Source organism: Panthera leo, chromosome B4 (assembly GCF_018350215.1).
Source record: "Panthera leo isolate Ple1 chromosome B4, P.leo_Ple1_pat1.1, whole genome shotgun sequence".
Lineage (NCBI taxonomy): Eukaryota > Metazoa > Chordata > Mammalia > Carnivora > Felidae > Panthera > Panthera leo.
In genome coordinates, this window is record NC_056685.1 from 81834463 (window position 1) to 81859699 (window position 25237).

Consider the following 25237-nt stretch of genomic DNA (forward strand, 5'->3'; position numbering starts at 1 on the left):
TACAATTGTGCTGTATTATCACAATCCCACCATTGGATGGCATTCTAAATCCATAGCCCACCATGATGATCACCAGATACCAGCTTGGGACAGTCCCTGGCTGAGTCGCCAATGCGGGTGCTACATAGTCTCTTTCAAGCTGGGGTTTCAGTCCAGGGGAAACAAAGGGGCCTAGGACATAGCACTGTGCCATCACCACTCTGAAGACATATCCAAAGTACAGGACTGGGGTCTGTACCCATGGGAATATGGGAATCAAGCCCTGAACCAGGACTCCGAGCACAGGGAACCATAGAAAATACAGGGAATTTGGAGTCAAGAAACCTAGATTCAAGTCCCAGGCCTACAACTCCCTTGGTATTATTTCAGGCAAATTAATTATTTAACCCCTCCAAGACCCATGGCCTCATCCATAAAGTGGAGACCCTAACTCTCTCAGTTGATTCCAGAGGGGACTGTATGAAAGTGCTTTATTAAATTACAGAAATGCTGATTATTTCTATATAAACATCTCTTCCCTGGCTGTTCCATAGGTCCTGGCCTCAAGTGATGACTGAGGAAAATCAGACTCTGCCTGAATTTCTCCTTCTAGGATTCTCTGATCTCAGGGCCCTGCAAGGCCCCCTGTTCTGGGTGGTACTTCTGGTCTACCTGCTCACCTTGCTGGGTAACTCTGTGATCATCCTCCTAACACAGGGTAGCCCTGCCCTGCACTCCCCCATGTACTTCTTCTTGCGCCACCTCTCAGTGGTGGAGGTCCTGTACACCACAGACATCGTGCCCAGGACCCTGGCTGACCTGGCCTCCCCACACCCCCAGGCCATCTCATTCCAGAGCTGTGCAACCCAGATGTATGTCTTCATTGTCCTGGGCATCACAGAGTGCTGCCTGCTCACAGCCATGGCCTATGACCGCTATGCTGCCATCTGCCGGCCCCTGCACTATTCCACCCTCATGAGCTGGCAGGCCTGCACAGCCATGGTGGGTGTCTCCTGGCTCATGGGCACCATCACAGCCACCACCCATTCCTCCTTCATCTTCACTCTGCCTTTCCCCAGCCACCCGATCATCCCACACTTCCTCTGTGACATCCTGCCAGTACTGAGGCTGGCAAGTGCTGGGAAGCACAGGAGTGAAATCTCTGTGGTGACAGCCACTGTGGTCTTCATTATGGTCCCCTTCTCTCTGATTGTCGCCTCTTATGCCCGCATCCTGGGTGCCATCCTGGCAATGGCATCCACCCAGAGCCGCCGCAAGGTCTTCTCTACCTGCTCCTCCCACCTGCTTGTGGTCTTCCTCTTCTTTGGAACAGCCAGCATCACCTACATCCGGCCCCAGGCAGGCTCCTCTGTCACCATGAACCGCATCCTCAGCCTCTTCTACACAGTCGTCACACCCATGCTCAACCCCATCATCTATACCCTTCGAAACAAGGAGGTGGCAGGAGCCCTGTGGCACATGGTGAAGAGACAGGTCTCCTCACCTTGAAAGAACTCAGGGGATATCTTTTCACTCACTGACTACTCTTCCTTCTAGCCTTCAGGTGTTAGATATAAACCCAGCTGTCAGAAACCATGCAGCACCTCAAAGAAATAAGGTTTCCTGGCAGAAAGTGTTGGAGTTAAAACAGAGATAAATCTATATCTTACCTCCTATTCCATACCCCAGACTCACTATCAGAGCATGGGTAATTAGGACAAGATAGAATAGAAGGCAATGCTGTTCATGAGAAAGAACATTTATAGGGAAGAGCATCTTCTAGATGGTTCTGAATCCCTGAGCAAGGTGATTGCTGTGTCTATACAAATAGCCAGAATTCTGTGTCAGTAAGGAAGGCAAATTTCTATAAAACTGACACCAACTAAGTGACTGACCCAGAGCCCATGAAGGAGTTTGCCTGGCCCTTCGATCTAGTTTTCTCCCAGAAACGCGCTGCAGTCTTATGCTCTGAGGCCTTTAAGAAGAGAGAGAGAGTTATTCCCGCTTGAAATATTCTGCATAAATATTTTTCCTTGCCTTTCCCCTCCCTTGATTTCTGACATCATCCACAATGGGCCATACAGTGTCCATCTGGACAAGAGGATCTCTCTCCCTGGATTCCCTGTTCCCCTCCCAACGTGCACCATCAGCTTGATCCCATACCTCCTCCACCAGCACCTCAGACTGGGTGAAGCCCTGGGGCCATCCTGGAGAAGACCAAAGAGTAAACATTTAACACTCATTGTGGTCACCTAACATTTGACCCTCTCTCAATGTTTGGAGAATTCTCCTCTTTAGAAGTCTGGTGGGCAGAGGAACCACTTCCTTCTGTGCAGCCAAGAATGCTTCCCAGCCCTCCAGGACATGACCTAGTTTCACCAATCATTGCACTTGTGCCTAACTAGCTAGTGCTCACAAGAGACAAGGAGCAGTACTCTCTCCCAGGGGACAAAAAAAAGGCTGCAGCAGCAAGTTTCTGGCATAGAAGTGGCATCTGGTTCCTGGTGGCCGCACCAGTGCTTTCCTCAGCTGATCAGGTGATGTTTGGAAGTTACTCCTAGAAGCTTAGTCCCTGGCATGGTCCCCATCTCTCTGTATTTTATTAATCAATTATTCTTCTGCTTCCTTATCTAGGTAGCTTCTGTCATTGTCAAGAATGTTGACTGATGCAATCCCTTTGGAGGCTGGAAGCATCAGAGGGAAAACCTTAACCCTGGTGTACTTGGAATAAAATGGTCTAGACTCTGTTTAGAAAGACCAGCTAAGGGGTTCCTGGGTGACTCAGTCAGTTGAGCGTCCAACTTCAGCTCAGGTCATGATCTCACAGTCCATGAGTTCAAGCCCCACATCGGGCTCTGTGCTGACAGCTCAGAACCTAGAGCCTGCTTTGGATTCTGTGTCTCCCTCTCTCTCACCCCTCCCCCCACTCACCCTCTGTCTCTCAAAAGTGAATAAATGTTAAAAAAAAAAAAAAAAAAAAAGAAGGGCACCTGGGTGGCTCAGTCAGTTAATCATCCAACTTTGGCTCAGGTCATGATCTCACAGTTCATGTGTTCAAGCCCTGCATCAGGCTCTATGCTGACAGCTCAGCCTGCTTCAGATTCTGTGTCTCCATCTCTCTGCTTCTCTCCAACTTGGACTCTGTCTGTCTGTCTGTCTGTCTCTCAAAAATAAATAAAAACATAAAAAAAAAAAGGAAACAAAGACCAGCTAAAAGGAACTTGGGGTCAGAGAACATGCGCAAACAGTTACAGAATCAAGGAGCCCACAGCTATATGGCACTCCTGATACTCAGAAAAGACCTGATGAGGTCCTTGCTCTCATGGGGCTCCTAATATAATGGGGGTGGTCATGAGGAGAATGGAGTGGAGAGAAAACAATCCAGCAGAGGCATATAATGAGAGTCATTATAAAAATGTATAATCATGCATTGGAAGGTTAATGATTGATAACAGTTTGAGGGTATTTCTGGGAGTCTTCCTGGAAGAAGTGGCCCACTGCCATACTTCCAACCTTCCTCACATAATGGCATACACAGAAAGTGCTAATATTTGAATGGCACGCTGGAATAAACTGAAGGGGTTTCCAATCAGGGCTTGATGGAAAAAAATTCATTGCACTGTCTTTTTACTATATAATTATAAGGCAAATAAAATATACAGTAATACGGAAGTTTTTAAAATTGGTTTTACATAAAACTTCCAAATAAAATATTTATATTTTTATAAGGAATTGAGCTTGTTTCTGTAAACATAATTTTTATATTAGATTTTGTGCTTGAAAATGACTGAATGGGGACGCCTGGTGGCTCAGTGAATTAAGCGGCCAACTCTTGATTTCAGCTCAGGTCAGGATCTCACGGTCAGTGGGTCATAGAGATCGAGCCCTGGTCCAGCTCCATTCTGGGCATGGAGTCTGCTTAAGATTCTCTGTCCCTCTCTTCTGTTCCTCCCCCCACTTGTACAAACTGTCTCTTTTTCTCTTTCTCTTGAAAAAATAAAAAATAAAAATAAGGAAAATGACTAGATGCCTCCTGATCAAGATCTTTAAGTACTGATTTCTTAAAAATAACTGATGGTCACCATCAAAGAAAACTACTCACATAAGTGCGTGATAAAAAATGGAAAGTCTTTTCAAAGTCATTCAAAATTTTGCAGTAATTAGAATTATATGCAAGTACATATTTATATTTGCTAGCTCTTCCTTTTCTTTCATTGACAAATGGTAATTTTGAAAAATTTTGTCTCAGTCAGTTAAGCATCCTACTCTTGATTTTGGCTCAGGTCATGCTCTCACAATTTCATGAGTTCAAGCCACGTCAGACTCTGCGCTGACAGCACAGAGCCTGCTTAGGATATTCCCTCTCACTCTGCCCTTCCCCTGCTCGCGTTTTCTCTTTCTCAAAAATAAATAGTAAATTAAAAAAAGAAGAGGAAATTTTGTAATAATGAAAAAGGATTTTGTATCCAATCATACTTTTCCATGTTAAGTATTTCAATACAGTACCATTGGAGCCCTAATGTGCAGAATGCACATGCATTGTTACAGCAGCCACCATGAGAACAACTTAGCTACCACAGTGGGGCCAGCAGGTAACAGACAAAAGTATTGGATATACATGAAGACAAGTATTCAGGACCACTATGAACAGCTGACCTCTCAGGAGGCCCCCTAGGCTCCCCATCCTCCAACCCATGAGGGCCACATCTTGGGCTGCACTCTGTGCTCCTTGAGCACACGAAAGTCTGGCTCCTTAACAGCTCCATGGGCCTCTTGTCCACAATGAACAGCAGACACTCAGGAGCTGGCTGCTGAAGTAGACATGAAGATAGCAGAGCACCTCCTGGGCTTCCCTGAACAGCTATGGCTATGGCTCATTTTTCTTTGTCAGGGTTACCAAACCCCACTCCCTTTGGGCTTCCCCCTGAGGAGTCCCAGGCAAGGCTGTTTATGGTCAGATGCAATAGGCCTGGGAGCTGTGTCTATTCTGAGACCCCACAAATGCAGAAACCAAGGGCTTAGGGGATCATTCTCTTACAGAACACTTCCAATATGAGTGGCCCTCCAGTGTGCAATAATGCACCCTTTAGGAAGTTCAAGGTTTTCATTCAGAAAATACTATGTCAAGCTGTGTGCCAGGAATACAGGGCAGAGGAGAATAAAACACAAACTAATGGGGGAGGCAGGCCAATTAATAGGCAGCTACAAACTTATAATTTTCAAAAGATGTGTACCAAAGATAGCAGCAAGACAAGATGATAAGGAGCAAAGAAGAGGTCCTGAATCCAGTCTGAGAAAGATGGAGAAGGCTTCAGGGAGGAGAGGATATTTTAACTTAAATCTGAATAACAAGAAGTTACCTGGAGTAAGAAGTAAGAAAGGGAAGAAAATGTCCAAAAGGCCCACACATTATAAGCCATAAGGCATCCTTTACAATCTAGTATAGCAAGCAATGGGGAAGTGACAAGAGCGAGAGATAAGGGATGACCAAAATTGTGGGGGTGTGAAGAGGTTCAGTTAACCACGCATCTGTCTCCATTTTGGGTCCTCTCCCAACTAAGAAAATATATTGGTAATAGATAGGGAGCAAAAGATCAGCTTTATTACTGAATTGGAGGATATGGCTTGAACCCAAGGTCAAAATGAGCTTCCTATTCCCCACGTTTACCATCACCCCCCAGGTACAAGTGGAGAATCTGTACAAATTACAAGTCAACCCAAACAGGCCTACCCCTGAGCTCACCATCTGAAGGGGGAAAAAGTGTATGCAGCCTCAAGCAAGGCAGCCTGAGAAAGAAAGCCAAAGAGGGCTTAGGCCATGCATGGTCAATATGCTTTCTACAGTGTCAGCAGTAAGGTCTCCTCCTCCCCAGAAGAAGCGGTGAAGTCTTGACAGAAAGGTGGGAGATGTCCCCACCCTTGTTCCCTTCTTTGAAAGTAATTAAAAAATCCCCTCATTTTGTGGAAAATCTAAGGAACGGGATAATAGATGTGCTCCCACCTCCACACAGTATAGATCATGAAGGGTATTGGGGGTCACTTACAAATTTGGGGACTCATCCTGAGTGACGAGATGGGATTTGAGGGGTTTTTAATTTTTTTAATGTTAAATTTATTTTTGAGAGAGAGAGAGCACATGAGAGTGGAGGGTGGGGGGCAGAGACAGAGGGGGACAGAGGATCCAAGTGGGCTCCATGCTGACAGCAGGGATCCTGACACAGGGCTCAAACTCACAAACCATGAGATCATGCCCTGAGCTGAAGTCAGACACCTAACCAACTGAACCACCCAGGCGCCCCGGGATTTGAGTTTTTAAAAGATCGTTCTAGTCGCGATATGAAGAATAGATAACAATGGCAGAAAAAGAGCCAGAGACCACTAATCAGTTTCTTAGGGCATCCCACTGCAAACCACAGATTCTGCTCTGATCATCCGAAGCAGAGAGGAATTGATCAAAGAAGACTTAGCAGTGCAGTCTCCAAGGGAAGCAGAGAGTCAAGGTCCTCGGCCACACATCAGGGATGAAACTCAACACTCCACAAGGGCATTCCAGCATCCATACCACTGACACCAGACTCAGTTCACCCAACACTGTCCAGTGCATACTGATGACCCTCGGGCCCAGACATCAGAGTTCTGCCACAGCTGTCCCCATGAGCCAGATGCCTTCTCCACACGCTCTCCAGACCATAAATTCTACATCCCTCTGCCACATTGCTCAACTCCAAACCAATGTATGACTTACAGTAGAACCACAGTCACATGCCAGTGCCCTAGCTACAAAGGTAGCTGGGAATAGAAGTTTTCTGGCTACTACTTTGGAGAAAGGGGACTTACAAGGCAGGAAACTTCCCAAACATTAGAGGGGTGTTTGAAAGATAAAGACCAAAATAAATAAATAAAATAAAAGACAATGTCTACCACTTACAAATCCCACTGCTGTAACTGGAATCCAGATGATTCCAGCACACTCTCCATTGAAAAGAAGGGGTATACAGTGCAGTGACCTGGTAGAAATTTGAGGCATAAAGGAAGTGATTAGGGCCTAACCAGAAGCACAGAAAGGCATTTAAGCCAGAATAAACAGTAATAATAATAGCTAATATCATTTGAGTACATATTGCACTCATATAATAACATGATAATAACCTCTTGACTAGTGATTGTCTTATTTAACTCCCATAAAAACCCTATGTGGTAGGCAAAGGGAGAGATCCTGATTTTGTGGGACCTAAAGCTTATATAATTTGAGATGGCCCTATTTAATAAAATAAACAAAAAACTACTAATATAAAATTAGGCACAAATGTTTATTTAAGATGAGAAAAGAGGGGCGCCTGGGTGACTTTGTCGGTTAAGCGTCCGACTTCGGCTCAGGTCATGATCTCACGGTCTGTGAGTTCGAGCCCCGCGTCAGGCTCTGTGCTGACAGCTCAGAACCTGGAGCCTGCTTCGGATTCTGTGTCTTCCTCTCTCTCTGCCCCTCCCCTGTTCATGCTCTGTCTGTCTCTGTCTCAAAAATAATTAAATGTTAAAAAAAAATTTTAAAAATAAATAAATAAATAAGATGAGAAAAGAAACTGGAGTGCCTGAGTGGTTCAGTTGGTTAAGGGTCCAACTCTTGGTTTCAGCTCAGGTCATGATCTCATGGTTCATGGGATCCAGCCCCATGTATGGTTCTGTCCTAACAGGGTGGAGCCTGCTTGGAATTCTCTCTCCCTCTCTCTCTGCCCCTCCTCAGCTCTCTCTCTCTCTCTCTCTCAATAAATAAATAAATAAATAAACAAACAAACAAACATTAAAAAAACTTCTTTAAAAAATATGAAAAAAGGGGGCGCCTGGATGGCTCAGTCGTTCAGCATCTGACTTCAGCTTAAGTCATGATCTCATGGTTCATGAGTTTGAATCCCACATTGGGTGAGCTCAAGCCCCACTTCAGGTGAGCTCAAGCCCCACTTTGGGCAAAAAAAACACAAGCCCCGCTTCGGATGAGCCTTGCTTCTCTTTCTTTCTCTACTTCTCTCCCTTTCTCCCTCTCTCTCTCTCTCTCTCTGCCCCTCTCTCACTTGTGCCCATTGAATTGTATCACCCTCTGTACATTGGGTATAACATGATCCACCCAGCCTAAAGCTAGGCATTCTCAATAGCACTTCATCAATAAGTGATAGTGTTACTGAATGTTAACTAACTGGAATTTAAATTAAAACTTTTAAAAAATAAGTGGTAATGTTAAATTCAGATGGAGCCCAAGCACATCCTGGAGACACAAAAAAAGTTTCATCTACCCCTCCTTCCCCAGCAAATCATGCCCAGTTCATTCATAATGAACCTGTGAATAAAATGGCTGTCATGGCAAGAAAGGAGGCCATGCATGAACTTGACAAAAGGGGCTTCCCTTTACCAAGCTAACCCAGTTACGACCACTGCTGAGAACAACTCGCCATTTACTTTGAGTTGGTGGTTAAGAGCTTTGTGAGAGACAAATATCCACCCTGGTATACAAAAGACAGTAAGGCCAAAATATTGGCTTTCCCTAAAGTCTGGCAGCCAAGACACAAGCCTATGACCTTGGCTAGCCCTAGTGCTAGACTTTAAATTGAGTGCGAGTGATACAAACAGTGGAGGAAAGTTTACAACTCATTTTGGTGATGGCAGCAGTGCAACTCAGGGCCCATAATCAGCAGAGCCACACAGTGCCAGAAGAGTCACCAATAACCAATGGTGGCAGTGCCAACAGCCTCCTAATCAGACCACTCTTGTGGTGTGACCTTAGCTGTAACTCTGGTCTCTAAACTTCTCTTGGTTCCTAATCATTTTCTAAGCCTGGTTCTCCAGGATTCCTATAGCTCTGTATGCCACCAGAGTTCTTTTTTCTCCACCCCAGAGTTGCTCACTTGCTACCCTTTTCCTTCTCCTCCATGGCCCATCTCTACTCACAGTGTGCATCAAGATTTCCTAATTTCCAAATCCCCTCTCTTCAAAAGCCCACACCCCACTTCTCATTACCTTTTTCAACATAACACATTTTTTTAGAGAAGAGAGAGAAGGAAAGAGGGGCAAAGGAAGAGGGATAAAGAATCTTAAGCAGGCTCCACACTCAGTGCACAGCTGGACTCAGAGCTCTGCCCTAAGCATGCACTCTGCATTCAGGCCCTCAACGTAACACATTTTAGACTTTCCAGCAACTTTAGAAGAATTTTTTTTAATGTTTATTTATTTTTGAGAAAGAGAGAGAGAGAGACAGAGTGCAAGCAGGGGAGGAGCAGAGAGAGAGGGAGACACAGAATCTGAAACAGGCTCCAGGCTCCCAGCTGCCTCGAACTCACAAACCACGAGATCACGACCCAAGCCAAAGTCGGCTGCTTAACCCACTGAGCCACCTAGGTGCCCCTAGAGGAATTCTTTTCAATGGAGAAAGTCCCCAATTTTTAAGATCTAAAAACCTCTATGGGGGGTGCCTGGGTGTCTCGGTGTGTTAAATGGCCTGCCGATTCTTGGTTTCAGTTCAGGTCATGATCTCACACTTTGTGCATTGGAGCCCCACATCATGTGCTGACAGCACAGAGCCTGCTTGGGATTCTGTTTCTCCCTCTCTCTCTGCCCTTCTTCTGCTCATGTGCTCATGTGCTCTCTCTCTCTCTCTCTCTCTCTCTCTCTGGATAAATAACTAAACTTTTAAAAAATCTCTATGAAAGTCATCATAGGGGCACCTGGGTGGCTCAGTTGGTTGAGTGTCCAACTCTTGATTTCAGATCAGTCATGATCCCAGGGTCATGGGATCAAGCCCTGAGTTGGGCTCTACACTGAATATGGAGCCTACGTGGGATTCCCTCTCTCCCTCTGCCCCTCTCCCCTGCTCTCTCTCTCTCTAAAATAAAATTTAAAATTTTTTAAGAAATAACAAATTATAATAGTATCAATCATAGTAGTAATCAAAATAGATTAGTTTACACTTCACTATTTGCCATGCACTGTGCGAAGCAATTCTCTTATATTTATTGACCCAGTCAACAAATGTTTTCTGAACATCCACTATGTGCCAGACACTAGGAATACACTGATAAACAAGACAGGCAACATTACTGCCTTTATGGGACATATATTTTAGTGAAGGGAGAGAAACCACAAACAAATAAACAAGTTGATTTCAGATCATGCTAAGTGGTCATATAGTAAAGAATGACTGGAGGAGGCTACATTTAATCCTTACAACAATCCTGTGAAGCATAGAAACTTTTGTAATCATTATTCTACAGTTGAGGAAATTAAGGCATAAACATGTTAAGAAATCTTCCAAAGTTTCAAAGATGGTAAATGGTAGTCAGGATTTGATCTTGGACCTGCTCCACACCAAAGCCAAACTCTAAAGCATTATGCCATAGTGCCATTTATAACCTAGCCTTCTGGTCAACCTTCCTTAGCTAGCTCTATATTCTCCTTGACTTTCCAGTTACATAAGGGACCCCATTCTACTCTTTAATGCCCTCGATTCACAAGGATTGACTTGGGCTCCTCCATCTTCAGAATCCTATATCCTCCTTTGCACTTACAGGAGGGCCAACATTCACACAAGTACTCAGAGTGGGTCTCTGGTCAAACAAAGGACTCATATCATAGGAAACTACTCTATTTCCCAAGGGGCTTCCTTCTTCCTTAATGGAGGTGATCAGAGTTTTCTACTTAACTCCTCATCTCCAACTGCAGTTCCAGTCCTGTTCAAACAACACGTGGGACTAGAGTTGCCAGATTTAACAAATAAAAATACAAGATGTCCAGTTAAATTTTACTTTCTGATGCACTGTGAATAATTTTTTATGTAACTATGTCCCTAATATTTCCTTTAAAAAAAGATTTTTGGGGGGCGCCTGGGTGGTTCAGTCGGTTGAGCGTCCGACTTCGGCTCGGGTCATGATCTCGCGGTTTGTGAGTTTGAGCCCCGCGTCAGGCTCTGTGCTGACAGCTCAGAGCCTGGAGCCTGCTTCAGATTCTGTGTCTCGCTCTCTCTCTGCCCCTCCCCTGCTTATGCTCTGTCTCTCTCTGTCTCAAAAATAAATAAAACATTAAAAAAATTTTTAATATTTTTGTTGTTGTTATTTATTTAGGGGGAAGAGGGGCAGAGAAAGAGGGAGAGAAAGAATCCCAAACATGGCTTATACCCAGCATGGAGCCAGACTCAGGACTTAATCTCATGACCGCAAGATCATTACCCAAGCCAAAATTAAGAGGCGAACGCTCCACTGACTGACCCAGCCAGGCATCCCCCAAATATTTCTTTCCCCAGAAAGATAAAACAATGCTAAATCCCTGTGGCCAAATATTTTATGGGACATACTTATACTATAATATTGTTCGTTGTTTATCTGAAATTCAAATTTAACAGAGCACTCTGTATTTTCCTGACAGTTCTAACCAGGAACCCTGAAAATAGGGGACCTCAGCTTCCTGAGATTATGGTCACCATCTCAAGTGAGAAAAGCATGAAACCAACTTGGGCTGAGCCAGTCTGATTTCATCACATCCTCCTCTTGTCACAACCCCAGCTCAGAACAATGGAGAAAGAATCGTCTCCCCTTGTCTTGTTTAGACACCAACTCTATCAGGAAGTCATCCTTGGGTCTGACGGTGATGCCCCATGTTGCCCTCTCAGTCCACCTCTGTCTCAGCCAGACCTCGTCTGACTGAGGGAAAGTGGGTTCTTGTCTTCCTCATCACATCTTTTCTGCACTATAAGAATATTAAATATCCACACCTCTCCATCTTTCTTTTCCCTAGGCCATCTAACACCAACATACTCCTCATCCTTAATCCATCAATTTCCTTGCCCTGAACATTGGACAGCCCTCAACTGGGCTGCAAAAAAAAAAGAATTCTCTTGGAAGGCAATTTGGCAATATGTTTCAAAAGCTCTAAAACTGTATGAGTTTTTACCCAGCAATTCTACTTCTAGAAATTTGTGCTCATAAAAAACATAAGATAACAATACAAAGACATAAGTGCAATGATATCTATCTCGGCAAAATTTATAACAAAGGTTATTAATTCCAGGGGCGCCTGGGTGGCTCATTTGGTTAAGCTTCTGACTCTTGATTTCAGTTCAAATCATGATCTCACAGTTCATGGGATCAAGTCCTGCATGGGATACTGTCTCTCCCTCTCTTTCTTTTTTTTTTTTTAACATTTATTCATTTTTGAGAGACAGAGAGAGACAGAGTGTGAGTGGGGGAGGGAAGAGAGAGAGGGAGACACAGAATCCAAAGCATGCTCCAAGCTCTGAGCTGTTAGAACAGAGCCCAACACGGGGCTTGAACTTACAAACTGTGAGACCATGACCTGAGCTGAAGTCGGATGCTTGATCAACTGAGCCACCCAGACGCCGCTCCCTCTCCCTCTCTTTCTGCCCCTTCCCCACTCATGGTCTTTCTCTCTCTCTCTCAAGATAATAAATAAACTTAAAAAAAAAAAAAAAAAGACACATCTCTGGTCTGCAATTTGTCACCAAGAAACTGGAGCTGTCCTTTTTATAAATAAATAAATAAATAAATAAATACACTTTTAAAATATTATTAATTCCAATAGTAGGAGTTGCTTAATATTATAGTATGTATCCATATATCAATACTATAAGGATATTAAAATCATGCTTTGGAAGTCTACTTATATGGTAAAATGCTATCATATAGTTTAGTAAAGTGGAAAATAAAGGTTATAGAACAACCTAGACAATAAAATCCCATTTTTAGTTTTTAAAAATATGTTTATATACATATATAGAGGGAAACCAGAGTACAATAATTTCCCAAGAACATTAACGTCAAAATGTTAATAGTTATTTTCTTTTCTTCAGAATGTAAAATTTTCTGCGATTAATAGTGTTAATTTTGTAAACTGAAAATCAATGCTATTTTAAAGGCCCCATTTATTGTGTCTTGAGAATGATTTCCCTGTTTATATTGGTCCCTCCTGTGGCTTATTGCTGAAAGTAAGTTAACGAACAAGCAAGAACTGGCTTCCCAAGAAAAGTAAAATAGTGCCAGGTCTCTCTATCCAGCATATTAAGGTGGACTCCAAGTAGAAATAGTGGACAGTTTACAAGAAACAAAGGCATCATCTTGGGAGTCAAGGGGCCAGACTGGACCTTTTGATCGGTCAGGGGAGAGAAATCATATGTGCATTTTTACCTTAGAACCAGGGGAGAAAATAGAGAGCAAGTCAGGCAGCAGGTGAGAAGGAAGCTAAGTAGAAAATATTAACATCTCAGGGATCCCAGGATGACAGTTGTAAATGAGCAAAGTACTAGGCAGATGCTTCCAGACCTAAAGCAACACCAAGCAAGACTTGGCGCCTGAGCTTCTGAGCCAGACAAGCTACACCCTGCTTCTGTTCCTTCCCTGCCAACCCAGTCACACAGATCAGACCTTGCACCTGGACTGAAAGAGCTCCTGCTGTACGAAAGGCAACTGATATGAGTGAGAAAGGCTTGCAGTGAGGAGTCTGGGAGAAGAGAGTTATCACCAGGAAGCATGGTCCCACACAGTGCCTTGAACCTCAGAAAAGAGCAGAAATTGCTCAATTATCGCACAAGATGGGCACAACTGCCCTCTTTCCTCACCCATCCCTCCAGTGTATGTTTTTGCAGCTCTGCACCTACAAACAAGACAGGTCAAGGCCATAAGAGGAGACCCCAGAAGCAGAGCTCTGAGAATCATGTCAGTGGCTTGGGCCCTCGAACTGGGCAGGCCAGGGAACCTCACACTCACAATGCAGAGCAGACCAGATCCCTGGGGACTAAGGGTCCTAGCTTCTCCCTCCTCTGAAAACATCCAAGGATCAGGCCCTTATCTTCAATAACTCAAGGGAATCAAGGGCTCCAAAGGTATTTCTTCACAAGCCGCCTCATTGCCCCTGTAACCTCCCTGTTCCTCAGAGTGTAGACAAAAGGGTTGAACACAGGAGTGACAACTGTGTAGAAGAGAGCAAGGATCTGGTCCATGTCCTGAGAGGAGCCTGCCCAAGGCCTCATATATGCAACAGTCCCAGTCCCAAAAAAGAGTATGACCACAAACAGGTGGGAGGAACAGGTAGAGAAGACTTTTCGACGTCCCTGGGATGTTGTGACCCCAAGGAGGGTGGCAAGGATGCAGGCATAGGAGGCTGCGATCAGTAAGAAGGGGGTCAGGATAAAGGCTATTGTGACGGCAAGATTGCCCACTTCGCCCCAGAAGGTGCTGGCACTAGCCAGCCTCAGCACAGGCAGGATGTCACAGAGGAAGTGGTGGATTGTGTTGGCACCACGGAAGGGCAAAGTGAAGATGAAGAGGGAGTGAGTGGTGCCTGTAATGATGCCCATGAGGTAGGAGGCCCCTGCCATGCTCACACAAGCTTCCTGGTTCATCAGAGTGGTATAATGCAGCGGCCGGCAGATGGCAGCGTAGCGGTCATAGGCCATGGCAGTGAGCAAGCAGCATTCAGCAATGCCAAAGAGGGCAAAGAAATACAGCTGGGTGAAGCAGCTGGCAGGTGAGATGGTGGGGCAGGAGGCGAGGAGATCAGCCAGCATCCTAGGCACGACGGTTGTGGTGTAGAGGATTTCCACCGTGGAGAAGTGGCGAAGGAAGAAATACATGGGCAAGTGCAGGGCAGGGTCTGCCAGCGTGAGGAGGATGATGAGGGAGTTGCCCAGCAAGGTGACCAGGTAGATGCAAAGCACCCCCCAAAACAGAGGACCCCGAAGGGGACCAAAACCCGAGAACCCCAGCAAAACAAACTCAGTTACTGCTGTGCCATTGCCGCTACCCATATCCTCAAGTCCAGACTGGAAGAAGGAGCCGGGCAGGGGCTCATGCAGCACTAGAAGGCAGCCAGGCAAAGGCAAAGGCTCCTGCTGCAGCAGGAAAGGCATGAAATAGTCTACAGGAACATTCCAGTTACCAGGAATGAGATGCGTGAGCACCTGAGCCGGTAGCAATTCCCTCCCAGAAACTCCCTCAGAACAGAAAGAAGACAAACCAGAGGAATAGAGGGAGAATGGCAGGCCTTCCTTAAGCCTGGGAACTGGAAAGAAATCAGGGTGGTCCTTCTATTCACTGAGTTCTGGGTTCGAGGAGCAAAGAGCTGGTACAGGTAAAAGAGCTCCCTTTGAGAAAGTCGTGGTGAAAATGGGCAGAAAGATGGGTGAGCAGACAGAATAAACAAAGCTAGCAGCAAACTGGAAGAAAAATAGATCAACCATGAGGCAGAGGAAGAGCTGGAGTGGGAACAAGAGAAAGAAAGAGAAGGCACAGGATCACAGGCTAAAGAGAGAAGGCACAGGGTGCTTTTACCTACAGATGAGTCCCCACAGCCCTCAGGATGCCTTCCTTGGCAGCACATCAACAGGTGCTCTGTCCCCCCCAAGAGCCAGATTCCCAGAGGATAGGGAGGGAAAATAGGCAACGGAAGCTAAGGAGAGTGTTAGAGTCTTTTCTAGGCTGCAAAAAGTTTATTAAGAATTTCAAATAATTTATGTAAACAATCCACCTTCAAGGAGGGGAAGGATAACTCCCCACTCCTTAAGTGTGGGCTACATATAGTGACTTTCTGGAAAGAAGGTGACAAAAGAGTAACTTTACAGTGGAGCAGCCTGACAAACACCACCTCAACCAAGTGAGAATCAGCTGTGTCAAATCATGTTGATAGTATGTACCTTTGATCTCGTGTGATGACAATGGCATGTCCCTCCTGTGGCCTTTCTCCTGAAACCCATAACTCCAGGCTAATCATAAGAAAAATGTCAGACAATTCTAATAGAGACACATGCTACAAAATATCTGACCAATACTCCTCAAAACTGTCAAGGAAGGTCATCCAAAACAAGGAACATCTGAGAAACTACAGAGCATAACAACTAAATGAAATGTAGTATCCTTGAAAGGGAAAAAAAAAAAAAAAAGAATATTGGGCCAAAACTAAGGAAATCTGAACAAAGCGTGAATCTTAGTTAATAACATATCAGTATTGGTTCACTAATTGTGACTAATGTATCATACTAACATAAGATGTTACTAATAAAGGAAACTGGACACGGAGTATTTTTTTTAATGTTTTATTTATTTTTGAGAGAGAGACAGAGTGTGAACAGGGGAGGGGCAGAGAGAAAGGGAGACAGAACCCAGAGCAGGGTCCAGGCTCTGAGCTGTCAGCACAGAGCCTGACGTGGGGCTCGAACTCAGAAACTGCGAGATCATGACAGGAGCCCAAGTCAGGCGTTAAACCAACTGAGCCACCCGGATGCCCCAGACACAGAATACTTGGGAACTAGGTGTACTATCTTTGTAATTCTTCTGTAAATCTAAAACTATTCTTAAAAATGTTTATATTTATTTCATTATTTAATGTTTATTTTTGAAAAAGAGAGACAGAGCATGAGTGCGGGAGGGGCAGAGAGAGAGGGAGCAGACTCTTCAGACTCTGAAGCAGGCTCCAGGCTCCCAGATGTCAGCACAGAGCATGATTCAGGGCTCAAATTCACAATCCATGAGATTATGACTTGAGCTGAAGTTGGATGCTTAACCAACTGAGCCACCCAGGCACCCCAAAAATGTTTATTTTTAAAAGTTTGTTTTTAAAGGTTAATTTATTTAAAAAATTTTTTTTTTTTTTTTTTTTTTTTTTTTTTTTTTTTTTTTTAATTTTTGGGACAGAGAGAGACAGAGCATGAACGGGGGAGGGGCAGAGAGAGAGGGAGACACAGAATCGGAAACAGGCTCCAGGCTCCGAGCCATCAGCCCAGAGCCTGACGCGGGGCTCGAACTCACGGACCGCGAGATCGTGACCTGGCTGAAGTCGGACGCTTAACCGACTGCGCCACCCAGGCGCCCCTAAAAAAATTTTTTTAAATAGAAGTGAATTTATTGATAGAGAAAGGTGTTTACAACATATTATTACATGATAAAAGCAGGGTTAAAAGACCAATAAATTCTTAATATAAAATATATATCAGATAGATAGACAGATGGACACCAAAGTAGTAAATGATAGGCTCTGAATGAAAAAGACGTGGAGTTTGTGTGTGTGTGTGTGTGTGTGTGTGTGTGTATGTTGTTTACTTTTTTAATGTTTTTGATCCAATGATCATACAGCAGGAAAAAATAATTTATAAAACATTAAAAGAAAAAGATGAAATTTGTTTTAACATATTTTGATATTTAAAAAAATGTTTAACGTTTATTTATTTTTGAGAGACGAAGAGGGACAGAGCATGAGCAGGGGAGGGATAGAGAGAGAGAGGGAGACACAGAATCCAAAGCAGGCTCCAGGCTCTGGGCTGTCAGCACAGAGCCCCATGTGGGGCTCGAACCCACGAACCGTGAGATCATGACCTGAGCAGAAGTCCGACACTCAACCGACTGAGCTATCCAGGAACCTCTAACATATTTTGATATTTTTAAATGTCTAATTTATTTTCAACCAATGATGCCTACTTACACCTTTGGAAATGTTTTTATTAATAGTTTAATTATGCAATTTGAATTAGTAGTGAGTGTTTCTGAATATTTCAAAAGCTGTGAGTGGAACACTGCGATGGACACTTAGGTTGTTTTCAGATTTATGATGTTCCTACAATTTCCAATTTAAAAGAGTTACAAATAAAAAACAGCAGGGGGCGTGGGAAGTCTGGAAAATGACCCCAAAAGGTAGATTTTTTTTTTCCCTGAAGAGTGCACAATTCCCGAGTTTGTTCAAAATGGGATCGCATCGCTCCCCATGTGGTGAATCTCAGAATAGCCACGTTCTGTCTGCACAGGACGGAAGTAAGAGCTTCTCAGTTGGTAACCTCCTAGGGAGCTTCTCAGTTGAAATCTGAAATCTGTCCCTGTGCTCAAGAGAGCAGGGAGAGTTGAGAGAAAGAGACAGCCACTCTAAGCTGGTAGGTGGCATTTTTAATAAGCAAAGGGAACTTACAGATGAGGCTTGTCTTGGGCGACAGCAAAGCGAATGGATCCCTGCACCTGCCCGCTGAGCCTTAAGAGTTTATAAAGATGCCCTAACTGGGTTTAGTCACGTATTCCGTGCAGGTGTTCTCAACACCACATCACTATCTCAAGGCTATGTCCTTGGAGCAGTCTCTGGGAGCAGGAAAGGCAAGTGGAACCCACATTCCAAGAATAGGAGCGGGGGTGAGAAGCCTGTGATCACCCAGGTGCAGCTGACTGGTCAACGGGTGGTCATGTCTTTTCAATGACCTTCTCCAACGGATCTAGAAAAGCTCATTTGGTTTACCCAAGATCACTCAGTGAATTAAGGGCAGAGCTGAAACCAGTAATAACAAGTGTCATTTATAGGGCATGGCATCGTTGCATAAACCACCTCTCTTAATCCTGACACAGTGAGGTTCCATTAACCCCACCCTACAGTTGAGGAATAGGTGGGGAGAGAGATGAAGTGTCTTGTCCAAGGTCACACAGCCTGATAGCAGCAGAGCCAGAATTCAAACATAGTCTATCTGCCCCCAAAGCCAGTGTAACTGAACACTGTAAACCCAGTCTCTGTCTAACCCAAAGCCTATCCCACTTGTCTTTGCAAAGTGTCTGCATCTACATCACAAAAGAAGATGCCTTGGAGACAACTGCTCTAATCTCTTCTTGTTACAAACGAGGAAACAAAGACAGAGAAGGGATAGATAGGATTTTTCCACAGTCACCCAGGGACAGAGCTAGGCCTGAGGCCAGGTTTCTCATTAAATGTTCTCTCTCAGCCTTTGTTTTACCTCCCAATCCACTGCAACTCTGTGTACATGCGTGCGTGTGTGTGTGTGTGTGTGTGTGTGTGTGTGTATGGGTCTGTGTGGGTGCACATGTGTTCCATGTTTGCGTGCAGGGACTAACCTACTCATAGGAAGAGTAACCATGAAAACCCCAGAGTAATCCCCACCAGTAACAGGAACTTCTCAAATCAGCACCTTCCCATTTGCAGAGCCTTGAAGTCAATGTCAAGACTTAAGAGTTTAAAGGAAGAAAGGATTCATCAGTGGCATAAGACAGCACAAATGGAGCCCTGAGGGGGACTAAGGGTGCTTCAGTGGTGCAATAAGTCAGGTATATATAGTTGATCTTTGAACAATTTGGGGGTTAGGAGTGCCAACCTCCACCCCACAGGCAAAAATTCACTTATAACTTTTAACTCCCAAAAACCTTAACTACTGATAGCCCACTGTTGACTAGAAGCCTTACCAGTAACATAGTTGACTAACACCTATTCTGTATGTTACATGTATTATATACTGTATTTTCACGATAAAATAAGCTACAGAAGAGAAAATGTTATTAAGAAAATCATAAGGGAGGGGTGTCTAGGTGGCTCAGTCGACTGAGCATCAGACTTCAGCTCAGGTCATGATCTCATAGTCAGTTGTGGGATTGAGCCCTGTACAAGGCTCCATGCTGGGCATGGAGTCTGCTTGAGATTCTCTCTCCCTCTCCCTCTACCCCTCCCCAACTCGCACACACACATGCACATTTGTGCTCTCCGTCTCAAAAAAAATTAAAGATTAAAATTAAAGAAAATCATAAGGAAAACACATTTGTAGTATCATACTTTAAAAAATCTACATATAAGTGGACCCATGAAGTTCAAACCCATCTTGTTCGAGGGTCAACTGTATTTCCCTGAAGTACAGTGTACAAGGCTCAAAAGGACACATGAGGCCACTAGGGGGTCAGACATCCTATAAATAGGCAGAGCTCAAACCATAAGCCCCTTCTTCCCCCAGGAGAAGAAGCCCAGGGAACCAAAATAGGACCTACTTCAACCAAGAAGCTTAGCATCCTCCATGCTCCTGCTTCAGCACAGAACTCAGGGTCTGAGCCTCCACACAGACCCTGTGGAGGGGGAGCAGGTAAACTGAGACAGGAGCAGAGATGGTAGAAAAAGTAGCACTGGACAGAGAGGAGAAAGCATGGCCACAGCCAAGGGAGGAACATCCCTGATGCCCCTGAGGAGGAGGTGCCCCAGCACCAGTGAGCCCGTGCCAGAGCACTCGAGGACAAGCTGTGAAGCAGCATAGGACAAAGACCACAGGCCCTATGAAGACATGTACCACTGACACAGAAGAGCCACTCCTGCCTCAGGTAGGATGTTTTCCTCCAGGTACATATGTAGGTGAGGTGATTTCCACCAAACCAGATTTCACGTTCCTGGAAAACTCTTGTTAGTTGTTCCTCTGCTTGAGAATCTTTCTCTACCTACTTCTCAAGTTCATATCCTGTCTACCCCTCCTGGCCCAGTACAGACACACCTCCTCTGAGAAGTCTCTCCTGATTCTCCCTCAGAAACCACATCACTCCACAGCTTTCCGTGTAGTATTATCTCAAAACTTAGTAACTTGAAACAACAAATATTTATTATCTCCTGGTTTCTGAGTCAGGAGTGCAGGTGTGAATTAGCTGGGTGTCTGTGGCTCTCACAAGACTGCAATTAAGACTTCAACTGGGCTGCCTCATCTCAGGGCTCCGGTGAGAGAGGGTGTGCTTCCAAACTCACCCACAGGGCTGTTGGCAAGCCTTAGGTGCTTACTGCCTGAGGACCTCAATTCCTTGCCTTGCGGGCATCTTCACAGGGCAGCTCACTCTGTGGCAGCTGCCTACCCTCTAGGTGAGGGAGCAAAGGAGAGAGGGAGAAAGGGAGGAAGACCAAAGTCACAGTCTTTTGTTGCCTAATCTCAAAAGTGACATCCCATCACTTCTGCTGTGCACTGAGTTAGGAGTGAGTCACTAACACTAGCCTGAAAAGATCCAGGGTACAAAAAGACTGTGACTTCAGTTTTTCTCATTCTCTCTCTCTCTTGCTCTCTCAGTCTGAGGGAGGAAATCTGCATGTTGTGAGCTGCCTGGTGGAGAGGTCCACATGGCAAGGGATGACTATCTCCACTTACTCAAGGGAAGGGGGTTACATGAAACCTCAAGCACCAGGAGGTGAGGGTTGCTGGGGGACAGCTGAGGGGTGGCTACCCCACGTGCAGCCGGTACAGTGGCATTACCTGAGCAGCTCCTGAGCCAAGCACTAGGCTGAGTAATCACTTCAGTTAAATCCCATCATCCACCTAGTGAGCCAGGCATTATTATTACCTCTTTACAGATAACATGCTGAGGCTAAGAGAGGTGATGTGTGTGACCTGCCTGAGGTCCCATTAGTCAGTGACCCAGGCAGGATTCAAACCCAAGCTCTGACCCAATCCCATGCCTTTTCTACCTCAACTGCTTGCCACTGCTCACTTTTCAGGTTAGATTCTTGGCTTCACCACCTATGAGCTGTGTGACCTTGGGCACATTGTTTAACCTCTCAGAGACTTGTTTTTCTCATCTGTAAAACAAAGATAATTCGTACCTCTTAGGGTTATTGCAAGAATTTAGTAACATGTTTGAGAAGCGTGTAGCACAATGTCTGGTGTATAATAAAAACCAGCTTCATATCACATGCATTGGGGAGATAGAGAAGGGGAGTTTACTGTATCTATTTCCACCCTGGTCTGGGAAGACAATAAAATTTCAAAGCCATTTTTAAAAAGGTACCCAAGACTGGAAAAAGTATGGGATCGAAGGAAAAATGTCTTGAAAGTTATTACTTTAAGTGGAGAGAAGTTCCTCCCTTAACAGCCTTGAGGGTAAGGAGAGGGTTTTCTTGATCACACCCTATGACTTTTCTCAGAACATTTTTAGAAATTGATTGGCTGTGGTATCTGGGGTGTGTGTTGACAGGGGGACATGAGGGGAGCCAAGGAAAAGGAAAATGAAAAATATTATGAAAATGGAAGGTGGCTGGAGGCTGTTGGCTGACCCCACAAAAGTCAGAAGACGAAACTGGCCTCAAGAGGCAGCTGAAGACATCACGATTAGACCCAAGAAACTAAGCCTTCCCCCTAGAGATCATGAAAGAACACACAAGTCTAGGAAATCCATTTACTCTGAACCCCGGACCTCCTTGACTCTCCTGAGGGAAAGCTTTCCCTTTGTAGAAAACACTGTTAAGTGAAGATCTCATAGGTGCTTGTTAGCTCCCGTGAGATAGAAAGAGAGAGACAGAGAGAGGGGTGGGGGAGAGGGGGAGGGACTGGCCTTTCAAACCCCCTCAGACACTTTTTACTCTAAAAATCTAAGCAGTAGCTTGCATCCATCTGGGTATATGTATAGAATGATTAACAAATACTTTCTCCCCATGGATACTATGTAAGTTTTAATTAATTCCCACACGTCAGCCATGTCTCTCTGTTTCCCTCAGCACTGCTTCCCAGCTTCACAGTCCCCAGGGCCTCTGCCACAGCAATTACCTGCTCCAGATGAGCATGTCTCCACAGCACATCAGCAATCGTAATCACACCACAATAACTCCACAATGACTTTTGTCCCTCAACATTTAAAAAAAAAAGAAAGAAAAAGTTTACACCCTGGCAATTAATAGAGCACTTCAGCAATTTCCCTTCAGTATCTCATTTGGTTCTCACATTGACCCTAGGTATAAGCTTAACAGGTATCACTAACCTGTTTTAGCAATGGGAAAACTGAGGAGCCATGTGACTGCAAAGTCACTTGTCCAACAAGAGTGCAACCAGGACTAGAAACCTAGAAGCCAAATCCCTGACTCTCGGTCCAGGACACGCTAATGCACCACCTAGTGCTGCCCCACGATCTCTGTCCCACATCGGTTACTTGACCTCTGAAAGCCCAGCTCCTTCCAACACCGAGAGGCCACAGTGTCCCACAGAGCAACCAGAAACAGCTGCCCTCCCCTGAGAGTCCCCTACTTTCTCACACCGTCACCACTTAGCCAGGCTTCTGGAGCACAGACAAGTGCACTCTGGGGAGGTCATTGCTCCCTGCTCCCAGTCCTCACTATGCCCCTGTAACACTACCACATACACCAGATAATCCACCTGATTATCTGTCTCCTGCCTCCCACTTCCATCCCAGAGTTACAAAGAAGCTCACAATTACATTTGTTAACTTGCTGTCTTGGTTCTTGTTGCATAGCATCAATAGCTTACCAAGACCTGTCAAACACCACAAGATGGCAAAAATTAAATGTGGAAACAAAGGAAAGAAAGAGAAAGAAAAGAAATGTTTTAAAAAGAAAGAGAAAAGTAGGGACATATGATGGAACGAGGAATGAAACTAGAAATCCAAATGTAAGACCCATACCCTTCCCAAGGGTGGGCCACAAGTTTGGCCTAACCTACCTAGCAGCCAATCCAAAAAGGAAAGTCTGATCGGTTCTAGAGTTCACTGTGTCTGTGAGATAAAACAGAGACAGGCTACTCAGGGCAGTACAATTATTCTAGGAGCCAGGACCAGACAGAAATTTCTCCCAAGGACACTCCTAGAGAGATGACTGTGGCTCACATCCTTGCCATTGCCTTCAGAGTGAATTACCTAGGATGGGTCTTAATAACTGCCCTCAACATAGGGGAGGCCATCACACCACAGGACCTCTGTGACTGTGGAAGAGGTAGCTCTGTCTTGATGGAGCTTGATGTAGGGCAGGTTTCTCAACCTTGGCTGTACTGACAATTGGACCACGATAATTCTTTGTTGCTGGCGAATGTACTATGCATGCACTGGAGGGTGCTTAGCAGCATCCCTGGCATCTACCCTCTACATGCCAGAAGCTTCCTCCCCCAAAACTGTGACAAACAAAATGTCTTCAGATAAAGGCAAACGTCCCCTGAGGGACAAAATCATTGAGAACCACAGATCCAACAGTAGAAATCATTGCTTCTAGTTTCTTTTTAATGTGGAGAGGCAAAGAAGGGACCGGTTTTACTATTGTTATTTTTGTAGCTTTATTGAAGTATAATTTATATACCATACAAATTCACTCATTTAAAGTATGTAATTCAGTGTTGCTTTTGTTTGTTTGTTAGTATATATTCACAGGGCTGTATAACCATCACCACCACCTAATTTTAGAACCTTTTCAGCATTTCAAAAAGTAACTCCATGCCATGCCTGGGTGGTTCAGTTGGTTGAGTGGCCAACCTCAGCTCAGGTCATGATCTCACAGTTCGTGAGTTCGAGCCCCGCGATAGGCTCTGTGCTGACAGCCCAGAGCCTGGAACCTGCTTCTGATTCTTGTCTCCCTCTCTCTGCCCCTCTCCTGCTCATGCTCTGTCTCTTTCTCCCAAAAATAAATAAATGTAAACCAAAAAAAAAATTTTTTTAAGTAACTCCATACCTTATAGCAGCCACTCCCTATTCTTCTTTTCCCCCAGCCTCTGAAAGCAAGTAATTTGGTATCTCTCTTATGGATTTGCCTATTACGGACATTTTATATAATAGAATCATACAAAGTGTGGGTTTTTTTGCACCTGGTTTCTTTCATTCAGCATAATTTTTTCAAGTTTTATCCATTACCAGTACTTCTATCCCTTTTATTGCCAGATAATATTCCACTGTGTGGATATATCATATTCTGTCTATCCATTCATCTGTTTGTAGACATTGGGTTGTTCATACTTCGGGGCTATTATTAATAATTCTGCTATGAACTTTCATGTACAAACTTTTAGGTGGACATTTGGTTTTAATTCTCTTGGGCATATACCTAAGAATGGAATTGTTGGGTTATACAGTAGCTCTAAGGTTAATATTTTGACGAGTTGCCAGTTTTCCAAAATAACTGCACCCTTTTATATTCCACCAGCAATAAATGATGGTTCTAATTTTTCTACCTCCAGCACTTGTTAGTTGGTGTATAGTGTGCAGTTCAAGCCTTCTATTTCCTAGTTGATCTTCCTCCTAGTTGTTCTCTCCATTATTGGAAGTGGAGTGTGGAAGTCTCCAGATAGTACTTGTCCAATTGTCTATTTCTGTTCTGCCAGATTTGGATTCCTGTATTTGTTGTTAGGTGGCTCTACTAATACCATGCAAAAAGGGGTTTAAAACAGAAGTTATTACTAGAGATAAAGAAGAACATTTTATAGTGATAGGAGATTCACTCTATAGTGCAGGAAATAATAAAAATTAAGCTGAAATAAGTGATGTAGGAATTTTAAAAAATAGAGAAAATCAACAAAACAAAAGTTGAGTCTTTGAAAGGATCAACAAAATTGACAAACTTTTAGCTAGACTACCAACAAAGAGAATAGAGGTATTAAAATCAGGAATGAAAGAGGGAGACATCACTACTAACCTTACAAAAACAAAAAAGATTATAAGGGAAGGGGCACCTGGGTGTCTCAGTTGGTTGAGCATTGGACTTGTGATTTTGGCTCAAGTCATGATCCCAGGGT

At 44.4% G+C, this 25237-nt stretch overlaps 2 protein-coding genes across 2 annotated transcripts; one reads left to right on the plus strand and one right to left on the minus strand.

Annotated features, from left to right (window-relative positions):
* Positions 1 to 549: 549 nt before the first annotated feature.
* On the plus strand, positions 550 to 1488 carry LOC122223640 (olfactory receptor 10P1). Its single transcript, XM_042944615.1, has one exon. The coding sequence runs from the start codon at positions 550 to 552 to the stop codon at positions 1486 to 1488; it is 939 nt and encodes a 312-aa protein (XP_042800549.1).
* Positions 1489 to 13837: 12349 nt separating this feature from the next.
* Positions 13838 to 14776, minus strand: LOC122223641 (olfactory receptor 9-like). Its single transcript, XM_042944616.1, has one exon. The coding sequence runs from the start codon at positions 14774 to 14776 to the stop codon at positions 13838 to 13840; it is 939 nt and encodes a 312-aa protein (XP_042800550.1).
* Positions 14777 to 25237: the final 10461 nt, after the last annotated feature.